Raw genomic sequence first — 23,740 nt, 5'->3', positions numbered from 1 at the left:
ATTTTTCCAAGTAGGGCGTGTAAAGGGAAGCGTGTACGAAGTGTCTCGTTACTTTTGACAGACGATACCCCTGACGTGAAATGGATCCTCTTTGACGGGCCCGTGGACGCGGACTGGATCGAGAACATGAACAGCGTGATGGACGATAACAAGGTGCGTGCTTTGTGTCTCTCCCGTTGGAAATTTTATTTATATTCCTTTCTTTGTCGTAATGGACACGAAAATCCTATCCTATCCGGAGGGGATGTATAAGAATGGATATGCGATAAAAGTCGAAGACCGTTTTGTGTAAAAAAACATTTTGTTATGATGAGGGATGAAATTCAAAAAATTCTGAATATGAATATTACACGATTTGTTGGGCAATTTGCTTTTCTTTGTTGGACAAGTTTTTCGAAATGGAAGAAACGTGTTGATTTTGAAATTTGAGTCCTGGTATTATTAAATCTTCTTAAAGGAATCGTAACGGTTCAGCAGTTACATTGCTGCGATAAATTGTGGGACTACAATTTATTCACAAGGATAAATAATTCCTCGCCTCCAGGTTTTGACGCTCATAAATAACGACCGCATCACCATGCCCCAGCAAGTCCTCCTGCTGTTCGAGGTCCAGGATCTGGCTGTCGCCTCCCCCGCTACGGTCTCGCGGGCGGGGATGGTTTACAACGATTACAAGGATCTCGGTTGGAGGCCGTACATGGAGAGCTGGTTGCAAAAATATCAAGCGAAACAGGAATTTTTCGAAGAAGTAAAATCGTTTTTTCGTTGTTGAGAAATTGCTATGAAAAAAAAAAAAAAAAGTTTCATTCCAGGAAATACAAATTTAGAAATTAACTCGATCGATTGTTAATTTCTTTTTGTCTCCTCTAAGCTATTACTATTTTATATCGTGCTTGTGCAGATGAAGAAATTGTTCAATAATCACGTGGACGTTACGCTAGAATTCAAACAGAAGAAATGCGAGGAGCCTGTCCCAATTCCCGAATTAAATTCCGTTCAATCGTTATGCAAGCTCATAGAAGTGCTCTGTATCCCCGAAAACGGGGTTGAATTCACGGGAGACGTAGACATGTTCTCCAATATTTGCCGACTATGGTTCATTTTCTGGTATTGTATTATATTATATTCTATGAAAAGAGAACAGCCCCCCGAATGAAGCGAATTATTATTTCTCTATTATTGCTCATATATGAAAAAAAGGAGCGCAAGTTTTCTTTAATATCTCATTCCATCAGTTTGGTATGGTCCATCTGCGCAACGGTGAACGAGGAGAGCCGGTTCAGGGTGGACAATTTCATACGAGAAATAGAGGGCACGTTCCCATTGCGAGATACCGTGTACGAGTATTTTGTCGATTCCCGTTTACGAATGTACGTTTCCTGGGAAGAAAGATTGCCCACGATATGGAAAATTCCCTCGGAGTAACTCTCTTCGATAAATAAATCTTTGTTATATCTTTTTTTTTTTAAATTGCCTAAGATTAATTACCTACGGATAATAATACTATTCCATTTTTCCAAAATCACGTCAGCACACCCTTCTACAAGATAGTCGTGCCGACAGTGGACACGGTCCGATACGAGTTCATCACGAATTACCTCCTGAAGAACCAATTCCCTATTCTCCTGCTCGGCCCCGTAGGGACGGGGAAAACGTCCGTGGTTCAATTGGTGTTGAGCTCTCTGGACGAGGAGAAGTTCACCGTGTTGACCCTCAACATGTCCGCCCAGACTACCTCGAAGAATGTGCAGGCAAGTAAAGTTGAAGTTCACGATGACAATGATTGCAAATAATAATAATCGTAGAATATCAACTATATAATAGGTTATTTTTAACCGATCCATTAGTAAATGTATGTGTAATATAATTACATTCTAGGAACTTTTGTTACTTGATTGGTAACCTTTTTAAATATAAATACGAGTGCAAAGGATTAATAATAATTGTAAAGATAATCGTCGTAGCGCCGAATATCAACTGTATAATAAGTTATTTTTAACCGATCCATTGGTAAATATATGTATAATATAATTACATTCTAGGGACTTTTGTTACTTGATTGGTAACCTTTTTAAATATAAATACGATTTTGCAAAGAGTTAATTGCAAAAATAATCGTGGCGCCTGCATTCTAGGGAGTTTTGCTACTTGATTCTTAAATATAAATACGAGTGCGTTTCAGGACATAGTGGAGAGCAGGCTCGAGAAACGGACCAAGGGCGTGTACGTGCCCGTAAGCGGTAAAACTCTGATCGCGTTCATGGACGACTTCAACATGCCGATGAAAGAGATCTACGGTTCCCAGCCGCCGCTAGAATTGATTCGACAATGGATAGGATACGGTTTTTGGTACGTTTCGAATGACGTTCCCTGGACGAATCTATTGGCATGGGTTGTTAAATTGAAGAAATGAAAAATAAAAAGGTACGATCGGGAGAAGCAGACGCAGATGTTCATCCAGAAGTTGCAATTATTGGTGTCGATGGGCCCGCCGGGAGGCGGACGGAACGTTATCACGGATCGGTTGTTGACCAAGTTCAACGTAATCAACATGACGTTCCCGGCCGAGAAACAGATCGTGAGGATATACGGGTCCATGTTGCATCACCACATCGGCGAGTTCCATTCGGAGGTGAAGGGAATAGGTAGATGAGCGAATTGAGAAAAAGAAAGAAATGTCGAAAATGGACGCGGTTTAATCTTATACGGGCCCTTTTCTCTTCGATTCAGCCAATGAAATAACGCTTGCTACCATCGGTTTGTACACGAATGTGATCAGCAAAATGTTGCCAACCCCTGCAAAAATGCATTATCTGTTCAATCTAAGGGACATATCGAAGGTAGAAGCCTTCTACGATTCTACATACTTTTTCTATATATATATTCGAACATCTTTTGACGGTTTTAACAGGTTTTCCAAGGCCTCCTTCGAAGTCACAAGGACTACCAATTCTCGAGGCAAACCTTCCTACGTCTGTGGGTGCACGAGGTGTTCCGCGTCTTCTGCGATCGACTGATCGACGACAAGTAAACCAATAAACGGAGATTCCGGGGAGGGAATTTTCTGCGCTAAAATTTTTATATCTATCTTTCAGAGACAGGGATTGGTTCGTGGACCAAATCGCGGAACAACTTGGAAAATACTTTGAAATAACTTTCGCCACCGTCTGTCCGGAGAGGAAAAGTCCGTTGTTCGGTAATTAAAAAGATATGTTCGAAAGAACGATCCTAAAGATCACACGCACAGATCTGAGACCAGGGCCCGGTGTAATCCAAGTCTAAAGTCTCGGACTAAACCCGAGTGTATGTAACTCGAATCTAATCCAGACTTAATCCGCGACGACTCGTAGGTAGTTTCATGAACGTTTGGGATATATACGAGGATCTCGTGGACATCGTAGCCGTAAGGACTTTCATAGAGAATCAAATGGACGACTATAACGCCTCGAGCGGTGTCGTACGCCTCAATTTAATCCTTTTTCGTGACGCGGTTGAACATATTTGCCGCATCTTTCGCGTTATTTCTCAGGTTGGTTATTCGATTTGTTTTTCCTAACTGATCGCATAAAATATAAAAGTATTAATTTGTGCGCGAAATCATTGTTTAAGGGTTAATTCTGTTGATTTTGCGTTAAGAGAAAATAGAAAATCGAATGGATGGGACGAATGTTGTTTTGAAAAATTGAATTATTCCCTCAGCCGCGTGGTCACGTGCTACTGATAGGAATCGGCGGAAGCGGGAGACAATCTCTGAGCCGTATCGCCAGTTACATGTGCGAACTGGCCACCTTCCAGATCGCAGTCACGAAACATTACAGGCTGCCCGAGTTCCGCGAGGACTTGAAGATCCTCTACTCGAAAACGGGCGTGGAGAATAAACCCACCACGTTCCTCTTCGTCGATACCCAAGTGATCGAGGAACAATTTCTAGAAGTGATCAACAGTATACTGAGCACAGGTGAGGTGACCAATCTGTTCAAAGCCGACGAGATGGAGGAGGTAAGTCCCTCAGAGATTCAACCTTTTAATTACTAATTTCTTTTTTCTTTTTCTTTTCAAAATTTCCCTCCGATTTATCGTTTACGTATAATACCGTTTCACTTCACGTTTATCAACAATCACATTACATAATTTTGAACAAAAATACAAATTCGAATAACAGGAAAGAACGTGTCGAATCGTCTAAAAAGAATTCGGGCGTTCTGCTATAAAATATCTTGATCGAGATACACCGATACGCCGTGCATATAAATGCACCCACGCCGTGTGTTCTCTGCGCAGATTAAAAATAAACTGACAAAGGAAGCGACGCGGCTTGGACGGATACCAACGACAGAAACGATCTACGCGCTGTTGATCGAGCGGTCGCGTGCCAATATGCACTTGGTGGTGTGCATGAGCCCGATCGGGGACGCGTTCAGGAACAGATTACGCCAGTACCCGGCCCTGATCAACTGCACGACCATCGATTGGTTCCTGGAATGGCCGAGGGAAGCCCTGCTCGAAGTTGGCAACAAGTTCCTCATGAATCTCAATCTGACGCTCACTATCACCGGCGAAACTAAACCGGTTGGTCCTTGGGCGAGCGGCCCCCTTCCGGCCGATCGATTCCATTCGATTCCGATTTTCTCCGGGATACACGAGACACTCGAGAAAGAACAGGAGAGGGGGAGAGGGGGGGAGGGAGGGAGGGAACCGCATCCACGTCCTCTCTATTTCGTGGAATCCGATTATTTTCCTCTCGACGGCTCGCCCTCGCCCCCCTCCTCCGTCTGGCGAGCTTCCTTCCTTCCGGAATGCAATCGTCCAACAGCGTTTCCGGCGAGCAGGCGCTTAATATTTTCGAATTTGCCTCGATCACGTATCGTGCTCTCCACTCTGAAAGAGTATTGATAGGATCTGGGATTTTTCTCTCTCTCTCTCTCTCTCTCTCTTCTTTCTTTTCTTTTTTTTTTTTTTTTTAATTTTTATTCATTTTGTAATAGTTGTAGCTTCGTTTTCCTTATTTTAAAAGGTTTTATTTTTTCTTGAAAGTTTAATTAGGAAGACGTTGAATTAGGAAGTTTGAATTTTCATCGTGAATCATAAAACACGGATAAGATTAACTTTTGAATAATAATTGTATCGAATCTTTTCAAGTCTTGGAAACATTGTTGCAAAGTTAAATCTTTATGTCTAATTGATCATGATCGGAGACAAATATTTGGTGTTCGAATTTAGAAATTTATTGGAAAATGGATTTCGTGTTATATATGTGTGTGTGTGTGTGTGAGTAAGAAGTTGTTGAAGTAAAAAGAACGAAATGCTTTGAACAGGAGCCTCGATTATCAGCGACAGCGATTCCTTTGCCGCCGCTAGAGGAACGAATGAGGGACGGAATAGCGGCGACCTTCTCCTTGATCCATGAGACGGTGTCGCAGTTTTCCAACAGAATGGCCGCCGAGATGAAGCGGTACAATTACGTGACGCCAGTGAATTTCCTCGAACTGGTCGCAGGCTACAAAGTGTGAGTCTTGGTTAACGTTGCCGGCGAAATCCCTTTTATAAGGGATCCTCTTTTGAAAAATTCGCGGACCTCCTTGCCAACTAGAACTACCTGCAATTTGCCCCTGTTTATACGAATCTTTATGAAACTGCTACCGAGATATTCTAGTTGGATATTGCAACTTTTCAACGATTTTAAGATCCTTCAAGTTCCTCGTCCCTTTGATCTCAATGAGACATTGTCCTTTTCTTTTTTTTTTTTTTTTTTGTTTTAAATAACAAAATTAAAGAGTCCATAACAAAAATGATCGTTGTCTACTATTTAGTGTAATGATAATACAATATCAAGACATTTTGTTCAATGAAAATAATCTTTCGAAAGGGAAGTATAAAATCGACGATGGTTCTTTTCCTTTCTTTTTTTCTTTTTTTTTTTTTTCTTTTTGATAAAAATTGCATCAAAATCTTCAATTCTTGTAAAAGGATTGGAGATAGTTTCCAAATAGCGGTGGCGAAGGTGGGAAGGTAAACGACACGTCAGCTCGATGGCCCTCGGTTTCAGAATGCTCGCGGAGAAGAGGGAGGATTTGGCGAGCCAGGCGAACAAACTTCGTGGCGGTCTCTCGAAGATCGACGACACCCGCCTTAAAGTGAACGAGATGGCTGCGGAACTGGAAATCACACACGAACAGGTTTATAAATCAACCAGGGAATGCGAAGAGTTTCTGGTAACGATAGGTACCTGTCATCCTCTCAACGTTGATGCATCGTCATTAGGTGCATTTACATCGAACCACAAGGGTGAACTCACCGTTATCGTTACCTTGACCCACGAGCGACAGCTCCTAACCCTATATAATTGATGATAATTCACTCTTGGTGAATCGTTTAACGAGATAAAATGTACACTTCCCTAAAATTAACATCTAGTGAATTTCCTTTCTCAATCCACAAATTCTTTTGATGAATAATCGAATCGAAGAAATATTCTTTCACTTGGACAGTTGAAAATTTATATTAAGTTTATATATTTATTACACATTTCTTCTTTCTTAATTTCGTTCGACAAATTGTTCGAATACGATCGAATTAAAAAATTATTCTTTTATTTCTCTTATTGCATTCATATTTCTTCCTCTACTTTCTTAATTTCGTTCGACAAATTGTTCGAATCAAAGAAATATTCTTCAACTTGGGGAGTTGAAAATTTGAACTTTTCTACGCCACTTTTATATTAAGTTTAATTCATTTTTGTGACACGCATCGCTATTTCCCAAACTCTGAAACGAAAAACTTGTTCTCACAGTGAATCAACGTCGCGACGCGGACGAAACGCAGAAGACGGTGGCAGCACGGTCGCAGAAGATCGCGGAGGAGCAAAAGGAGTGCAAGAAGCTCGAGGAAATCGCTCGAGCTGACCTGGCAACTGTTGAACCGGCGCTGAACGAGGCTATGAAGGTCCGTTAATTTTTTTCATCCTCTTGCCTGCATTCAATTCTCGTTCGTGATCGAAATAGCGCCAGCCAAGTCGAAGGATACAGGAATTAGATATCGGTGTACATCTTTATTATTTGCGAACAACGCTCGACCTTTTTCCCTTCGATCGGTTCCTTGCCGTTTTATGCACGCCGTCCGAAAAAGTTTCCTGGCCAAAGTTCCACGTTTTATGGAGAGCAGTAACGCCGGACGTGTTACGTAAATTCGTTCCCTCGGATCTCCCTGCTTTGTCGGGGAAAAGTCTTGAAGTCAATATGGCGGCGACGCCGCATTCGTTTTGTCTTTCGATCGATCGTTGAAATATTCCAACAGATTTTTCAAACATGACTCGTATTACCTCGTTTAATTAAATTTATTCTACAAGTTGTTGCAGCTTCTGTGTTTCGCTTCTGTAAGTTGAAAGAAAGTATGATCTCGTTAAATTTTGTAATTAATATATCTAGGATTCTAAGGATATCTTCGTCATCGTGTTACATTATTCTTTTTGAAACAAGATACAAGACTAATTTTATCAGGGAATATTCTTAACGATGATCAAACAAACAAATAACCATATAATTGTTATACAGGCACTGGAAGCGCTGAGCAAGAAGGATATATCCGAGATACGATCGTTCACGCGTCCGCCGCCGAAAGTCGAGATGGTGATGGAGGCGGTGATGATCCTGAAGAACTCGGAGCCGAGCTGGGCGGAGTCGAAGCGTCAACTCGCCGACGTGAACTTCCTGGCAACGGTAACAATATACACCATTTACACGCATGATCCTCCATCCAAAGCAAAATTTCACGGCCCATCCAGCTTCGAGACTTCGACAAGGACAACATCTCCGACAGGACGCTCAGAGCCATTTCCAAGTACACGTCGAACCCTGAGTTCGAGCCGGAAAAGGTCGGTATAGTGTCTGTGGCGGCCAAGTCGCTCTGCATGTGGGTCATCGCCATGGAAAAATACGGGAAGCTTTACAGGTAACCATGGAGATAAATCTATCGGAGGATTTTCCCCTTCTCTATTTTCAATTCGGCAAACCGATCCCGTTTATACAAGTGCTCTGAGAAATGAATTCCTTTTTTTTCTCTCTCTTTCAAAACAGTAAATAATTTATTTACCCATTCGAACAATTCTTCAAAAGGATACTTTTCTTTTTCTTCGAATTACGAATTAGGGAAAAGAATTGTGGATGAAATTTCAGAGTGGTGGCGCCCAAGAGGGAAAAGTTGCAGGCCGCGTTGAAATCTCTGAGGGAGAAGGAGAAGGCGTTGGAGGATGCGATGTATCAATTGCAGAAATTGCAAGAGAAGCTGCAAGTGTTGCAGGAGATGTACGACGCGAAGATGAAGGAGAAAGAAGAATTGATTAAGCTGGCAAGTGACGGATTATAATAATCGTGCCGATTTAAATCGGCCGAAAACTAAACTACCATCTTATATACCTTCGGCCGCCTTGTGTGGCTGGTTGGCTCCGCCGACAGTTTCTATTTGCACGAATTTCGCTCGCCTCGCGGTAAACTTTCCCTCTCCCGGTATTTAAACACCTATTTACCCCCGAATTTTCGTATTACTTTTTCCTCCACGACAGTGTTTGTCTTTATATTTACCTCTTGCGCTTCTTCCCCCGTTCGCAACGCAGATTTTGTCCTCGTAAAAGAGGCGATCAAATTAAATTGCGAACCACTTGTTCGAATTAAGAACAGTTGGAATAAATAATAACTCCGTTTTGCTCTACAAAATGCTTGGTCCTCGATTTAACTGTTTCCATCGACTCGAATTCGATTCCAGTCTCGATTTTTCACCGCGTGTTTTCAGGCTGAACTGTTGAAGCTGAAACTGGATCGAGCCGCGATGCTGGTCGACGGCCTCTCGGACGAGAGGATCCGATGGGAGAACACGGTCACATCCCTGGCCGAGTTCTTCGACTGGCTGCCGGGTGATTGCCTAATATCAACCGCCTTCGTGTCCTATTTGGGTCCGTTCGTGTCCAATTATAGGGAGGAACTGATAGCCATCTGGATGAAAGAGGTGAGGTGTAAATCAGAGAGATACTTTTCACTTTGCTTCGTGAATTTGAACCGAGAGTTATTAATTCTCGAAATTAAGGTGATGAGTAAGGAGATCCCAATGTCGCCTGACCTCTACGTGACGAAATTCCTGGTCGATCCGGCGGTGATCAGAGACTGGAACATGCAAGGACTACCTTCGGACAATTTCAGCACGGAGAACGGTATCATAGTGACAAGGGGAACCAGATGGCCGTTGGTGATCGATCCTCAGTGCCAGGCGGTGAAATGGATCAAGAACATGGAGGCCAGGAACGTATGCATCCAGAGAGCGAATGTTGATGTCGAAAAAAAAAAAAGAGGAAGAAATTCGTATCGATTCGAATTTATTATTAATTTAACAGACGTTGAAGGTGATCGACTTTGGCCAACCAGATTTCGTCAGGGTGTTGGAATACGCGCTCCAATTCGGCATGCCTGTTCTTCTCGAGAATATCGGTGAGACGATAGACCCTATAATGAATCCAATTCTCGATCGAGCATTCGTGAAAGTAGGTGAGTAGTGTATAACGTTATATACGAAAATACGAGGATCGAATTCAATCGTTTGATTCGATCATTCGACGCAGAGGATCAGATAATGATCAAGTTCAACGACAAGATGATCACTTACCACGACAAGTTCCGATTGTTCATCACCACGAAACTCGCCAACCCCCATTACGCCCCGGAGATATCCACTAAAACGACGTTATGCAACTTCGCTATTAAGGAAGAGGGTAACTAATTGTCTTACCGTGAGTCACGTAAGAAAAGCGTGAAGATAGAACGAACGGTAGAGATGAAATGAAAAGAGGGACGAGGACGGATGGGTTGGGATGCGCGTGGAAGGGAGATGGAGAGGAACTTTGTGGAACCTTATTATCCTGTGCGCAGGACTTGAAGCCCAGCTTTTGGGGATCGTGGTCAGGAAAGAGAAGCCTCAACTCGAAGAACAGAAGGACAGTCTGGTGTACACGATCGCGTCCAATAAACGAACTCTCAAAGAGCTCGAGGACAGAATACTCTAGTAAGATATGATACTCTTTCCATCCATCCTCTCTCTTTCTCTCTCTCTCTTTGTCTATGCGTCTGATAATAATACCCAAGAAGGAAAAAGTACGAAATACAAGGAGACATGCGCGAGACTCAAACCGTATCTCGTGCAGTTTGCTGAGCGTGGCCGGGGACACACTTCTGGACGATCTGGATTTGCTGAGCGCCCTCCAGTCGTCCAAGGCGACCTCAATCTCGATCGAGGAGTCGTTGGTCGTCTCCGAGGAGACCGAGAAGCAGATAGATCTTGCGAGAGAGGAGTATAGGCCGTGCGCCCATCGTGCCTCGATCCTCTTCTTCGTTCTCAACGACATGAGCCTTATCGATCCGATGTACGAGTTCTCATTGGACGCATACATTACCCTGTTCAAGCTGTCCATCGACAAAAGCACGAAAAGTATTAAGATGGAAGAGAGGATAGAGAGTTTGAACGAGTATCACACTTACGCCTTGTACAAGTAAGAGAATAATGCGTTGCGATCGCGAAGAATTGATTCTAGGAAAGGAAAAGAAACAAGACAAAAATGTCTTGATTGAAGCTCAATTATATCAGTTGCAAGCAATTTAACTTTAAGATTGAGATGAATTTTTAGTTCATCGAGTTTTAACTTCTAGATTCGTACATAGTTACTTAATAGTTACTGGTAGTTAATGGCAACGTGGCGCTAGTATCGGCGATGATGATTCGCATCTCGTAACAATCGAGAAACAAGAAAAGAAACAGGACAAAAATGTCTTGATTAAGCTCAATTGTACAGCAATTTAACTTTAAGATTAAGATGAATTTTTAGTTCATCGAGTTTTAACTTCTAGATTCGTACATAGTTACTTAATAGTTACTGGTAGTTAATGGCAACGTGGCGCTAGTATCGGCGATGATGATTCGATTCTCGTAATAATCAGAGAAACATGTTTCAAGGAATACTTGTCGGGGTCTGTTCGAGCATCACAAGTTGTTGTTCTCGTTCAACATGTGCATGAAAATCCTGGACGCCCAGGGCAAGATCATCCCTCGTGAATACGCGTTCCTGCTTCGAGGTGGGATCGTTCTCGATAGGGAAGCCCAGCCCGATAAACCGGTGCCTTGGCTGCCCGATGAAACTTGGGATAATATCACGGAGCTGGATAAATTGCCCGGGTTTCACGGTCTCGTTTCATCGTTCGAGCAATTCCCGCGGGATTGGAACCTCTGGTGAGCCGTTCGATTAAAATTCCCCTCGTAAGTTTCGTTCGAGCAATCAAAATTTCAGGTATATCGCCACGGAGCCGGAGAACACACCATTGGTGTCCGAATGGGAAATGAATAGCAACGTGTTCCAAAAGATGCTGATAATACGTAGCTGCCGCCCGGACAGAATCTCCTTTTGCATAGCGAACTTTATAGTGCTGAATCTCGGCCAAAGATTCGTCGAGCCGCCCGTCCTTGATCTGAAGTCGGTACTCGACGATTCCGTTGCGCAAACTCCCCTAATATTCGTCCTCTCCCCCGGCGTGGATCCTACAAGCAGCCTGATGCAGTTGGTCGACAGCCAGGAAATGACCAAACACTTTATGACTCTGTCCCTTGGCCAGGGACAGGCGCCTATCGCCACCAGGTTGATGTCTCATTGACGTAAACTGAAATTCTCGCGTAGATCGCACTTCTTTAAACAAAAGAAACAATTCCAAATTTCAAATTTTAAGGATTGATGTCGCTTTGTGTATCTCATAGATCGACAAAGAGAGATTATGTTAGAGAACTATTGATACGATTATCCCTCCGTGAGATAAAATTTACTTTACTTTAGGATGATAGAGGTGGGGGCAAAAGAAGGTGCCTGGGTGTTCCTGGCGAACTGCCACTTGTCGCTCAGCTGGATGCCGAAATTGGACAAGATCGTGGAAATGTTGGGGGCCAGTAAAACCCTACACCCGCAATTCAGGTCAGCGAGCGTCGTTGTCGTCGTCGTCGTCGCGCGAGTCGATAATGAAAGGGGTTTTCGACCGATTGCAGGTTGTGGCTTAGCTCGAGCCCGACTCCCCAATTCCCCATATCGATCCTCCAAGCTGGTATAAAGATGACCACGGAACCGCCGAAAGGTTTGAAGGCAAACATGAAACGACTTTACAGCTTGATGACCGAGTATCAGTTCGAGCTCTGCCAGGCAAAGTCCAAGTACAAGAAGCTTCTGTTCGCCCTTGTATTCTTCCACGCGATTCTCCTCGAGCGTAAAAAGTTTCAGCAATTGGGCTGGAACGTCATCTACAGTTTCAACGACTCCGATTTTGTGGTAATTTCGATTTGCCAAGCGATTGGCCAAATATTTGGAAATATCCGAGCGAAAAGTTTGGTCCCTTCGTTCAATTCGAAATGGAGATCGATTTTTGACTTTTGATATTATCTTGAAAATGAAAAAATGGATCGATTCTTTTGTCCGAAAACAGGTGTCGGAGAATCTTCTACAGGTATATCTGGACGAGTATCCAGAAACTCCGTGGGATTCGTTGAAATATCTCATAGCGGGTGTTTGTTACGGCGGCCACGTGACCGACGATTGGGACCGCCGATTGTTAATGACATACGTTCAACAATATTTCACGGATGAGGCTCTGACTGTCCCTAATTATCGTTTGTCATCGCTGCCAACCTATTACATACCGAAGGATGGTTCGTTGGGATCCTACCTAGATTTCATAGCTGTCTTACCTGCCGTCGATAAACCGGAAGCATTCGGTCAACACCCGAACGCGGACATCACCTGCTTAATCATGGAAACTAGAAATATGTTCGAAACTTTGATGGAACTCCAGGTTCAAACTGTTACGAAAGAAGAAGTTAGCAAAGAGGAAAAAGTATGCTCGTCAAACTTCGTGGAATCTTCATTTTTCCAGAATAGTTTTACGATTTATAAAATTTTATATTTATATATGTATACACACAGATTTTTCTCATATAACACGATGAATTCTTTTTTATTATTTTACATTCTTGAACGTGATCAATAACAATTTTTCCGTTCCAACCAATCGATTAATTCTCAAGGTGAATCAATTAACCACGGACATATTATCAAGAATACCAGACGACATCGATTACGAGGCAACCGTGAAGTTGATAGGTCCAAAGAGACAACCGTTGGACGTGGTACTGCTCCAAGAGATACAACGATACAACGCGCTGCTACGAAAGACTCGAAGCAGCCTGACGGATCTCCAATTGGCCATCAAGGGTTTGATACTGATGTCCCCTGAACTCGAGGACATATTCATCTGCGTGTTCGAGGGCCGTGTACCCTCGATCTGGCTCATGGCGTATCCCTCGTTGAAGCTGTTGGGCGCTTGGACGAGGGATTTGGTCAATAGGGTGGAACACTTCAGGGAATGGGCCTCAACTACTCATGCACCTGTTCTGTTCTGGCTCGCCGCGTACACTTTCCCAACCGGTTTCCTTACAGCCGTATTGCAGACGTCCGCCAGGATGTGGAACGTGTCCATAGATACCCTGTCCTGGGAGTTCACCGTTTTTACGATCGACGAGACGGCCATTGTCGAACCACCTGTGGTAATTTTCAAACTGTTTCAACCCTCGTCTAAGGTGTCAAGCTTTAATTGTTTATTCGCCTCCTCGTTGGTGGAACGAAAATTAGGATAAAAGTTCGAAGTTATTGAATCAAAATGATTTTTACCCTGGAAATCGATCCAATTATTTCCTGCTTGCCTCTCTTCGATAACATCGGAAACGAGGCTTGGAAAGATAGGAGGGATCTCGTCTAGGAAACGGGTGTATATGTGTGTGCAATGCGTCTAACTGTGTGTACATTCCATTACAGGACGGCGTGTACGTACGCTCCATATATCTGGAAGGCGCAGGCTGGGACAAGAGGGGTAGCGTTCTCATCGAGCCGGCTCCTATGCAACTTATTTGCAACATGCCGGTGATACACTTCCGGCCCGCGGAACTCCTTAGAAAGAGAACCAGAGGTAAACAACGATAAAATATTGGGGAAGGAATAAAGATAATGCAATTTTCTTTTCTTTTTTTTTTTTTCTCTCTCTCTCTTTCGCAGGACTCTACTCTTGCCCCTGTTATTATTATCCTCAGAGAAGCGGGGATGAGGGACGACCTGCATTCGTTGTGGCGGTCGATTTGAATGCGGGTCCCGAAGGATCGGATTTCTGGATAAAAAGAGGCACTGCGTTATTGTTGAGTCTTGCCACGTAGATTAATTGTTTGTAGTTTTTCTTTTTATTTTTATTACCAATCAATCGGTTAATCAATTGATTAGAATTAAGTTAGAACTTTTTTTCGGCGAATCGACGTGCGATCTCCTTATGGATTTTGAAATATTGTAGAGAATATCGAAATATCAAAATCCATTAGAGTGTCGTACGTTCGCCATTTTTTTTTCTTTCAAGTAGAATTTTACAAAAGGAACGACGTTTTTTGAATCGACACTATCATTTCCCTTCCATTCTTCCTATATATTCTCATTTCTTATCTTGGTTAGTATATAGTATAATAAAAGTCTGTTTCTATAAACAATAGAATATATATATATATATACACAATAATTGAAATAAAGAAAAATTTACACGCGAATTTGGAACTTTGATATCATCGTGAACACATGGAACGAGCCAAGAAGGCAAGAAACGATTAACCAATTCGTTTCGAATTTCTTAGGATCGTTGGACGACGAGGATGACGTTATCGTCTCTTCTGCTCTGAGCATCATCGTTCCATAATGATTCCTAGAGTCGTTGATGTTTCTCAGAGCGTCCGAGATCGTTTTGTTCACGTGCGACGCGTATTGAATCCACTCCGCGGGCGGAATCGCGGCCGAATTCGCCGGCAATTGAACATTCGACAACTCTTCTTTAGCTTTGAACAAGACACCGATCGCATCTTCCGTGGACAACTCGTCGCCTTTCCTCGAACCATCGACCAGACCCTTCACCGTGGAATTCATTTGTGCTTGGAAGCTGAGCCAATCGGCGGCTGTCTTATTATCGTAAGTCTCCTCGATCAACGTTCTCAAAGACGAGATCTGATTCCTAAGATCGGTGAAGGATCGATTGAACATCGTGTGAAGCTCGTCGAAACCGAACTCGTTGGACGAGTTGGCAACGCTCAGGATATTCATCACGGTATCGTTGATCTCTTTCTTAAAATCGTCCCATTCCTCTTTCGAGGGAACGACGAGCGAATCAAACTCAGAATAATTATATTTGGACCAGTTTGCCCCAAGATTCGACGAATCTTTTCCTTTTCTGCCTATTTCTGTTCCCAGCCACTCGTCTCTAATGCTCCCAATTTCGCTTCTCAGCTTCGCGAATTCGTCTTCAGCTGTGGCTCGAAACACTGCCCAAGCGATCGGATCGATCTCCGTTGGTCTCTTGCTCAGAATACCCTCGATCATCCTGATCACGGAATCGTTGATTCGTGCTCTGAACTCTGACCAATCGAGAGTCAGATTGGACGTGTTGTTGCTCGTGACTGGTGCAGAGGCAGTTGAACGAAAAGGAACGTTTTCGCTCGTGTTGGCGTGTTCCAAAGACGATGGAATGAAGTTGGAGAAACTTTTCGTAATCTCGTTCCTGTACGTGGCCCAAGCTGGATCACCAGGAGGAGGCATTCCATTCTTGATCTTATCCACGATCTCGTTCACGGTTTCGACGATCCGATCTTTGTACGTTGACCAATCGGAGGACGCGTTTGATTTCTCCGTTGCCAGTGCAGCGGATCTCTGGCTATCGATTTCGTTCCTAAAGGCGGAAAATTGGTCCTTGTACGTGGCCCAAGCTGGATCACCAGGAGGAGGCATTTTGTCGCCTTTTATATTCGCGATTGTGTTGTTCAAGGAAGATATTACGTTGCTCTTGAAGTTCTTCCAATCGAAGATCGCTGGAATCGTGTCGTTCATCCTCGAACTGTTCACGTTCGAAATCTGTTCCTGCTCGGACTTCTTCTTCCTCATCTCCAATTTGGGCGCAACATCTGCTCTCATAGCTGCGATCTGATCCTTCAAACTGGCAAACTGATCGACGATACTTCGTTTAAACGCCATCCACTTCGTCACAGCGGCTGGCCCGCCAGTCATCGTTTGCATAGAGCGATTCAACGATCTCGTCACGTTACTTTTTAACCCGATCCAATATCGATACGGTTCGGAATCTGATATCGAATCCGATCTTTCCTTGGCTGCTTGGCTATCGTTGGATGGACGCAATTCGGACAATTGATTTCTAAGATCAGAAAATGTATCGCTTATGTAATTTTTAAACGCTTGCCAATCGGTGTCCAAACCGGTCCTGGAGTTGTTGATGTAAGCCACGATTTCTTCGATCGTGTTGTTGATGTCGTCCCTCAAACCTGTCCAATTGAACGATGTTGCTCGCTCAATTGTTTCCCTCCACGGCTCGTAAGAAGGTGCTGGTATATCCTCGCAAGAGATCATGGGATTCTCTGGGCCGACTGCTCGCATCACTTCCGCCTGGATCTGTCCTATCTCGTCCGAACAGTCGCAAATCAACCTCGCCAACGACATCTTGCGCAACTCGGTAAGTTGATCTAAGGAAAAAAGAAAAAAGAAGAAGAAGAAACGAGACGAGACTTGTTGCGACAAATTATTCCTCCCTGTTGTTTCATATTCCACGTATCATAATGTTAAAAAATACAACTTAAAGTCGAATTTGAAGATCCAAATTTTTAAGAATCTCACCTTCGGTGAACGAATGAGGCTGCCCGGCCAGCTCGTACCAAAATCTGTCTCCCCTCTGCAACCTGACGAACTGATCGGCGATCAGGCACATGAAAGTAGACCCAACGATGCTACCAGAGTTGGGCAACTCGGCCAAAGCCCCCGTGTACAGATCTATATCGTGTACGGACTCGTACAACGAGGCAATATCCTCGAGACTTTGCGGATCCAGGTGGCCTTCCAAGTCGGAGAAACTTTCCACCTTTCCCAATCCGCAATATTCCCTCCACGCCGTGTAACCGGGAATCCCGTGATCCCTTCCACGCTGTATGTTCAACGAGACCAGATCCAGGCCGCACGGGACGGTAACATTCGCGACAGGGTCCTCGAACAGGTGATTGGTCAGCTGAGAGGTGACGTGGGCCGATGTCATCTGGATCACGTTTCTTGTCGCTGAGTTGATTGAACTCCTCAGCCCTCCCTCCGCGTACAGGCTGTAAGGATTGAACAGCATCCGGTGCAGCTCCACGTAGGACGAAGTCCCCGCCCTCTCGTCGGTCATCCTCATCAATCCGGGCAGCAAGGTGTGGGCGAATCTGAACGCGGCCGCGGCAAAACTGTTGGCCACGCTCGGATCGAAGCTCGTGTCGTTCCTCTCCAACTTCCACTTCCTGTAACCGGACTCCACAGGTCTCAATTCCCTCTTGTCCGTCTCTCGATCGCCCAGAATAATCGGCACGAACTCCCGATACGTGATGTGTTGCAGTTGGGCGCCGACCACGCGTCGAGACTCCTCGTACAGGGTCTCGTCGTCCCACGAGGGGTTGATCCTGGCCAATCGGTCGGCCACCCTGTTGTGCTGCCGCGCCCACAGCAGGTGCATCGTGGTCAAGTGCAGATTCTCGTTGGCCCTCGCGTCGCCAGCCGCGAAACAGTATCTTCCCCTTCGCCTCTCGGCCTCGCGGTTGCAGCCGTCGTTGGGATCCGTGCTGGCAGGCAACAGGGTCCTATTGTCGGGGGTCAGCTGCATCCTCAAACGGCCTCCCGTGAACTCTCGCAGACTCTCGGCCGCGCTCTTGTCCGCCCCGTAAATCGTCGACCCGTCTATGAACGCCGATACCTGCGAAATGAAAGTGTCGAAGAGAAAAAAAATCTCGTTTCCATCGAGTGATCACGATCGAAACGATACAATGAAGTTAATTAGCAGCGTTGTTAACGGCGCAAGCCCTTATCATCTCCCTCAAGAATTCGAATCGATGAATTGAATTGATTAGGAAATTATTCGAATTATTGTTTCGGGATACCTGGTTCAACTGTTGCCTGGGGCCGAGTTTGCACTGGGGCGCGGGGGCTGATCTGACAAAGTCCATGCAGGTTCTTCCAGCGACATCGAAGACGGGATCGCCGGACGAGACGGGGACGGGGAAGCACTCGGGATGGCCGTCGGACGGTGGACAACACGGAATGGAAGTGCCGTTCAGGCCTTGGCTGAGCGCAGTGGCCGTGATATCGTGGTCCAAAAACTGGCCGTAAACGGCCAGCATCACTGTGAAGCTCGGATTGCTGCTTGGCGAAGGCTTGTGCACTATCAGGCTGACCTCCCTCGCAGATGGTAAATCGGCGCCTGAAACAGCTTTGCGTGGCGCGTTGATGCCATCCCCGTAGTCGGGGGGCAGATGTCGTATGAAAGGTGTCATGGCGGCTCCCATCTGCATGGGCCTGTTGCAACTTCCGTCGAAGGTCCTGTATTTGGTGGGCGGACAGTCAGGTGTGGTGAGTTGCTTGCACGCGCCTGTAGAAATAAGGTAACCAATGGATTTATGGGAATATCGTGTCATTTGTAATTTAAATTGAAAGAATACCAAAAATTTTCCATCCTGCATCGAAGAAGCTTCCAATGGCGGACGGCTCTCCCTGGACGGCCCTCAAGTTTTCGATCTTTCTGGTGGCTGCAAGCTCGGCAACAGCGGCCAGAGCCAACGTGCCGGCGTCGATGCAGGTGCTGACCGCGTGGCGATGCCTGACTTCGGGCGACGGCGAGGGCAACGGCGACGTTAAAGCGTCCGTGAAAAGTCGCTCGCTGACCGCCTGGCGGCCAGCTTTCAACCCTTCCTTCACCTCCTCCTTGGTCAATCTCCGTGTTTCTTTCGCCGTTTGATCAGGCACGAAGATGGAATTGGAAGGGGTGATGGAAGGGTTGCTGAACAACGTGTAAGAGCCAGATCCAGGGGCGAAGCCTAGCTTCAGTTTTTTCAAAGACCTGGTAAGATTCGCGTTGTAATCGAATGAAGGGGCCGTTAGATTCGGCCCTGCGTCCATCATGTCGTGGCTCACGGAGTAGCTCACTGTCACTACGAGAGCCATGGTGAAGATTGCTCTGAAACAAAAAAAAGTATTCGTTTTGTGGTACGTAAAATTTAAGAAAATTCAAATGCATTAGAAGAATCCATTTATGAATGAACAATCTCTGAAATTTATTAATTATTTATATATATATATATATAACATTGGAAATGATTGGAGAGAATAATTTTCACTGGGCTTTACTTGTGAAAATAAAATTTTCTTTTAACAATAGGAACGAATTTCTGAAATTTCCAAAGGATTAATCGGAGAAGCATTAATCGACGTATCTTGATAATTCATCATGGAAGAAGCTGCTCGGGCAGTTGTAACGTTAGACAACCACACTGTCATCGTACAATTATGCATGTAATCAAGGCCAACGTCACGTAACTCTAATCCTACGCGCATAATACTTTATCTAAGACTATTGTTTGCTCGTCGTAAACGCATTACACGCCATTTCATCCCGTAAATTTGATAAAGGGCCTGTGTTGTTCTTAATATCCGCCATATTGTGTGTGTCGACGCCATTTTATCCGAGATCATTCTCGGGAAAAAAAAAAGCATATTGACATTTGCTTGCAAAATCGAATCGGTATTCTTGGCGATCTGGGAGGATATTATTCTCGTTTGATAGATCTGTCGTGTGTATTCATATTGTTCGCGCAGAAACCGCAACAGAGAAACCACGAGAGGTTTCGTTGTTGCACGATATCCCCTTTACACGTTAAACTTTTCCAATCCTATGAAAAATGTGATTTCTAAACGTGGAGCAAGTATACATGATTGAATTTTCAATTAGAATTGAAAATTAGAATCTTTGTCTCTGTTTGTTAAAACATATGTATTTTTAAAAGTAACATGTGATATTCCGTGATATAATATTGATATAGAATCTTAATTTGTAGTTTTTGTAAATGATATTGCTGACCAATTGATCTCTTCTCAATTATGCTATTCTAAATTTAACATTGAATAACTAAACATTAAATTGCAATCCGTTGTTGTCAAATAAAATCATGAGACGATATATAATTCCATTTTTTAAAACGATCTAATACTTCTCGAATAGAAGTACATTATTACGGCAGTTTACTTGATATGCTTGACACGCGATCTTGAAACAGTGATGAAAATTTTTATTTGAAAAATTCCATATTTTTTTTCCATCCTTATCGATCACTTGATTCGTACTTTTAATTTTTCCTTCGATTTTTCTTTTCTAAATCAATAATAATAAATATTATTATTAATTTATCATTAAATCTTTTCAATGCACGCTTATTTCCTCTCGCGTTATTTTTGATTATTTACCCGATTTAGGACTCAAATAAATATTATTAGTCAAAAAAAAGAAAAAAGAACCATAGATAAATCTACGATTATTTTAAAAACGACAATAAAATACGACTCACACCGCGATCGTGTACGCGATACATCGAATCCGCAACAGTTGTCTCCTCGTATGAGAATAAAACGGCAACGCGTCTTGACCGTAGTAAACCCTGGTCGGATTATCACCGGTCAACGAAGTCTTCTCCGAGGAAGGCATGTCTCTCTGGTTGCACGCGCACTCGTCGTCGAGACCACGACCACACTGAAACGATGGCGGCCGGTGGTTCGAGGTGAGCGATGATTTTACATAAGTATCCGCTTACGGTGGGGACACGATCATTTTTTCCTTCCTTCTTTATTTATTTTTCTTTCTATCGAGAGACACGAAATCGAAAGGAACTTCGTCGCGGGGTGGAAAAGTAAAATGGAAAAATTGGATTATTAGCATTATCACGATATCAAACGTTAAAATGGGAAAAAATTCTTTTTTCGTAATTTAATAACTCTTTTAAAATTCTTTTCTTCTTCCATGGCAAAAAGTTTTTGAGAGATGATCGTTGATTGAAGAAGCTTGTATCTTTTTGGGATGGGTGTGTGTTTTTTTTTTTTTAAAGGAGGTATAGTTTATTTTGTTAAGATTTGAAAATCCGTTTCAGTGAAAAAAAATAATTAAATTAATTGGTTGGATTCTTTGGTTCTTTGACCTGTTTATTTGATTGTGATTAATTATACGTGCGAGTATCCACGTTACATCACGTGCATATCTCGTCCTCTCTGGTAATTATATAAACACGCTTAATTAAAGACGCAAATTCTTAATGCGGTCAAATATAGGATTGATGTTTGTCCAGATGCAAGTTGTATTTCAACGCGTAATGCGTCGAACATTCATCGATAGAAAATAATATTTTATTATTGGTAATTAATATTATTGGTAATTAAAATTGCAATAAAATTATACGGATATTATTTCTCTTAAAGAGAAAAAATGAAAGGTTAGAAAAAATTTACTGAAACATATTTAAAGTAAAAAGAGATTCTCTTTGGAATATAAATAAAAATTAAAAAAAAAAAAAAAAAAAAAGATTAAGAACAATTTATACTCGTTTTACAGCATTTCAATCTTCTCGACAAATTTTCTTCTTAAATAAACAAGTACAAAAAGAACCAATCTCTCTCCATATCCCCTTTCCAAAACAATTAAAAAAACAATCGAAAAAAGAATCTTTCAAAATTGCCTCTGCAAACAAAACAGAGTCAACCCCCTGATAAAAATTTTCCACAATTTTGACGAACTTTCCAAAACTTTTTCCCGTCGCTTTAACAACCCGACAAAATGAAATAATAATATAAAAAAAAAAAGCAAGTTGAACTCACATCAAAGTAGCGCAGATGCAGCATTGGAACTGTCTGATACGGGTCTTCCTGCTTCTCAGCAAACTCGCGAATTCCACGTAATCCGGTGAATCCAAAGGTCTGGTGAGGGAGGTCCTCTCGTTCACGCACCTGTTCGTGTACATATCGCGAGCAAGCGATACGTGGAAAACGTGATTCGTCGACGATCACGGCGGCGAACAAAAGCTAACTGGACAACGGTTGAGGATATCGCCGTGGTCAGAGCCGAGTTTCGCGGCTCGACTCCGCTCGAGTCGACTCGGTTTACCGCGGAGGAACTGGCGGAAGTTCCGGTGGTACCGGTGGACGCCCGCCCTCCCGTTCCTGTCAGTGCGTCGCGAGGCACCGCTTCTCGCTTTCCACCCTGCATCCATTCGTGAGAAAATTGACGTTAGTTTGCTCTTATTGAAAATTAAAAAATTATTATGTTTTCCTTCCTTGGTGTGAAAGTGTATTTAAGAAAGAAGGTTCAATCGCGTAGATTGAATTCTGAATAGATTCAGATTTTTGATCTTTGATTTTTTTTTTAGATCGATTTATTTTTATATAAAATTCAATGATATTTCTAGTTCTGAACTTTATTTCCTGAACTTTGTTGGTATATTTTAGAATCGGGCAATTTAAAATTGAGGATTGTGATTTTTTTATTAATTATTATTAGAACGGTAACAATAAATGTGAATCAAGATTTTCGTATCTAAGATTGTTAAGATACGATCGATTCTTACCCAAGGAAAAATTAACGACGTGTGAAAAAAAATGAAATATCGGTAAACAGGCGAAACACGATACGAGCGAAATTAATCCCGGCACGTGTTGAAATATCGTATAAATTTTCAAACATCTGAAAGTCTCAAAATTAACCACGATTAAAATTTTTTCAAATATGTATAATATAATAAAATTCTAAGCGTACAGTGTTAAGTGTATCCGTGTAAATTCGAATATACCCGAAAATTTAAAAAAATCGACGAGAGATTAATTTAAAAAAAAAAAAATATCTAAAAATTTCCACGAAATAAAATCGTACGCATAAAGTACACAAATGACTGAGTGCGGGAAAAGTTTCTGAACGGATTTATTAAAGTAACAACAACAAGTGCAACGATCGAAGGGAGAGGCAATTAATCCTCTTAATCACTCTTAAATCGTCCTCGCTGGTGAGTGAGGCAAATTTGAATACTTTGACGAGTCCCGCTATTATCGAGGTATCCAATAAATATAACCTCCAACGTACGACTATATGCTCGATCCACAAGTCGACTGGTTCGCGTTATATAAGAAGAATCGAGGATCGATGGCCGGGAATGAAACACGAGTCGCCTCATCGTGTTTTTATGAGAGTGGATCGAGGCCGAGAAACAAAAGAGATCGGTTTATGAGCGATGATCGAGTACTTTTGTATTTTAAAATAAATTGATAAATCAGATATATGGTACAGATAAGGTGTGATGCACACACTTATGATACTTCATGGATACTTTTGGAAAAATAAATTAGAAGCTTTGAAAACTTTCCTCTTGAACGCATTCGAAATAACAAAATTTCAAATTCTCTTTCACGTGAAAGGATTCTAAGAGGATTTCTCGAGGAAAAATCATCAACCTACAACAAGTTATATGAAAAAAAAAAAAAAAAAAAAAAAGAACAGAAATTAAAAGCTCGCACAAAGAGAATTAAAAAGCAACTCTGTCTAACTCTCTCAATTTTCCATCAATATTTTTTAAAAAAAAACTACTATTCACTGCTATATAACAAATATCACTTTTAGTAAAAACTACTCACATTTTCGCACTCACGCTCGTAATTCTTTCTACACAACAGTCAACAATCATCGACGAATCACCGGTTCGAACGCAACACTTGCACAGTTGAACGGCAAAAATCGATTGGATAATCGGTGGAAGCCCCGAT

The 23,740-nt window shown here is 42.8% G+C and overlaps 2 protein-coding genes across 3 annotated transcripts in view; one reads left to right on the top strand and one right to left on the bottom strand.

Moving 5' to 3' along the window:
• The window catches only part of kl-2 (dynein heavy chain 2, axonemal kl-2), a 32,154-nt gene extending 17,505 nt beyond the window's left edge, over positions 1-14,649 (top strand). Inside the window, exons 31-63 of the mRNA XM_086917735.1 lie at positions 62-153; positions 545-748; positions 902-1,107; positions 1,236-1,421; positions 1,532-1,751; positions 2,183-2,349; positions 2,425-2,645; positions 2,731-2,840; positions 2,912-3,027; positions 3,096-3,196; positions 3,351-3,529; positions 3,700-3,999; positions 4,282-4,569; positions 5,316-5,506; positions 6,047-6,222; positions 6,791-6,942; positions 7,551-7,715; positions 7,781-7,947; positions 8,172-8,343; positions 8,785-8,997; positions 9,076-9,291; positions 9,380-9,530; positions 9,605-9,754; positions 9,912-10,044; positions 10,184-10,528; positions 10,990-11,262; positions 11,321-11,665; positions 11,858-11,992; positions 12,064-12,340; positions 12,495-12,902; positions 13,093-13,608; positions 13,880-14,030; positions 14,117-14,649. Coding sequence (XP_086773861.1) covers positions 62-153; positions 545-748; positions 902-1,107; positions 1,236-1,421; positions 1,532-1,751; positions 2,183-2,349; positions 2,425-2,645; positions 2,731-2,840; positions 2,912-3,027; positions 3,096-3,196; positions 3,351-3,529; positions 3,700-3,999; positions 4,282-4,569; positions 5,316-5,506; positions 6,047-6,222; positions 6,791-6,942; positions 7,551-7,715; positions 7,781-7,947; positions 8,172-8,343; positions 8,785-8,997; positions 9,076-9,291; positions 9,380-9,530; positions 9,605-9,754; positions 9,912-10,044; positions 10,184-10,528; positions 10,990-11,262; positions 11,321-11,665; positions 11,858-11,992; positions 12,064-12,340; positions 12,495-12,902; positions 13,093-13,608; positions 13,880-14,030; positions 14,117-14,271 — 6,881 coding nt within the window. The 3' untranslated portion in view covers positions 14,272-14,649. The remainder of the gene's footprint in view (positions 1-61; positions 154-544; positions 749-901; positions 1,108-1,235; positions 1,422-1,531; positions 1,752-2,182; positions 2,350-2,424; positions 2,646-2,730; positions 2,841-2,911; positions 3,028-3,095; positions 3,197-3,350; positions 3,530-3,699; positions 4,000-4,281; positions 4,570-5,315; positions 5,507-6,046; positions 6,223-6,790; positions 6,943-7,550; positions 7,716-7,780; positions 7,948-8,171; positions 8,344-8,784; positions 8,998-9,075; positions 9,292-9,379; positions 9,531-9,604; positions 9,755-9,911; positions 10,045-10,183; positions 10,529-10,989; positions 11,263-11,320; positions 11,666-11,857; positions 11,993-12,063; positions 12,341-12,494; positions 12,903-13,092; positions 13,609-13,879; positions 14,031-14,116) is intronic.
• On the bottom strand, positions 14,273-23,739 carry LOC100872658 (uncharacterized). 2 transcript variants are annotated; one of them, XM_012489983.3, is made up of 6 exons: positions 23,612-23,739; positions 21,809-22,190; positions 18,613-19,127; positions 18,055-18,542; positions 16,772-17,870; positions 14,273-16,620 (listed from the first exon to the last, which is right to left on the bottom strand). In XM_012489983.3, the coding sequence occupies exons 2-6, from the start codon at positions 21,949-21,951 to the stop codon at positions 14,639-14,641; spliced, it is 4,227 nt and encodes a 1,408-aa protein (XP_012345437.2). In that variant the 5' UTR covers positions 21,952-22,190; positions 23,612-23,739; the 3' UTR covers positions 14,273-14,638. The 2 variants fall into 2 exon arrangements, with proteins under 2 accessions (XP_012345437.2, XP_086773741.1); XM_086917615.1 differs by lacking the exons at positions 21,809-22,190; positions 23,612-23,739 and adding an exon at positions 20,512-20,689.
• Between the last annotated feature and the right edge of the window lies 1 nt (position 23,740).

The sequence above is a fragment of the Apis florea genome, unplaced genomic scaffold (genome assembly GCF_048593485.1).
Source record: "Apis florea isolate Af1SG1 unplaced genomic scaffold, ASM4859348v1 contig_2272_pilon, whole genome shotgun sequence".
NCBI lineage: Eukaryota > Metazoa > Arthropoda > Insecta > Hymenoptera > Apidae > Apis > Apis florea.
The sequence above is the reverse complement of the archived record's forward strand: the minus strand, read 5'-3'. Positions and strand labels throughout refer to the sequence as shown.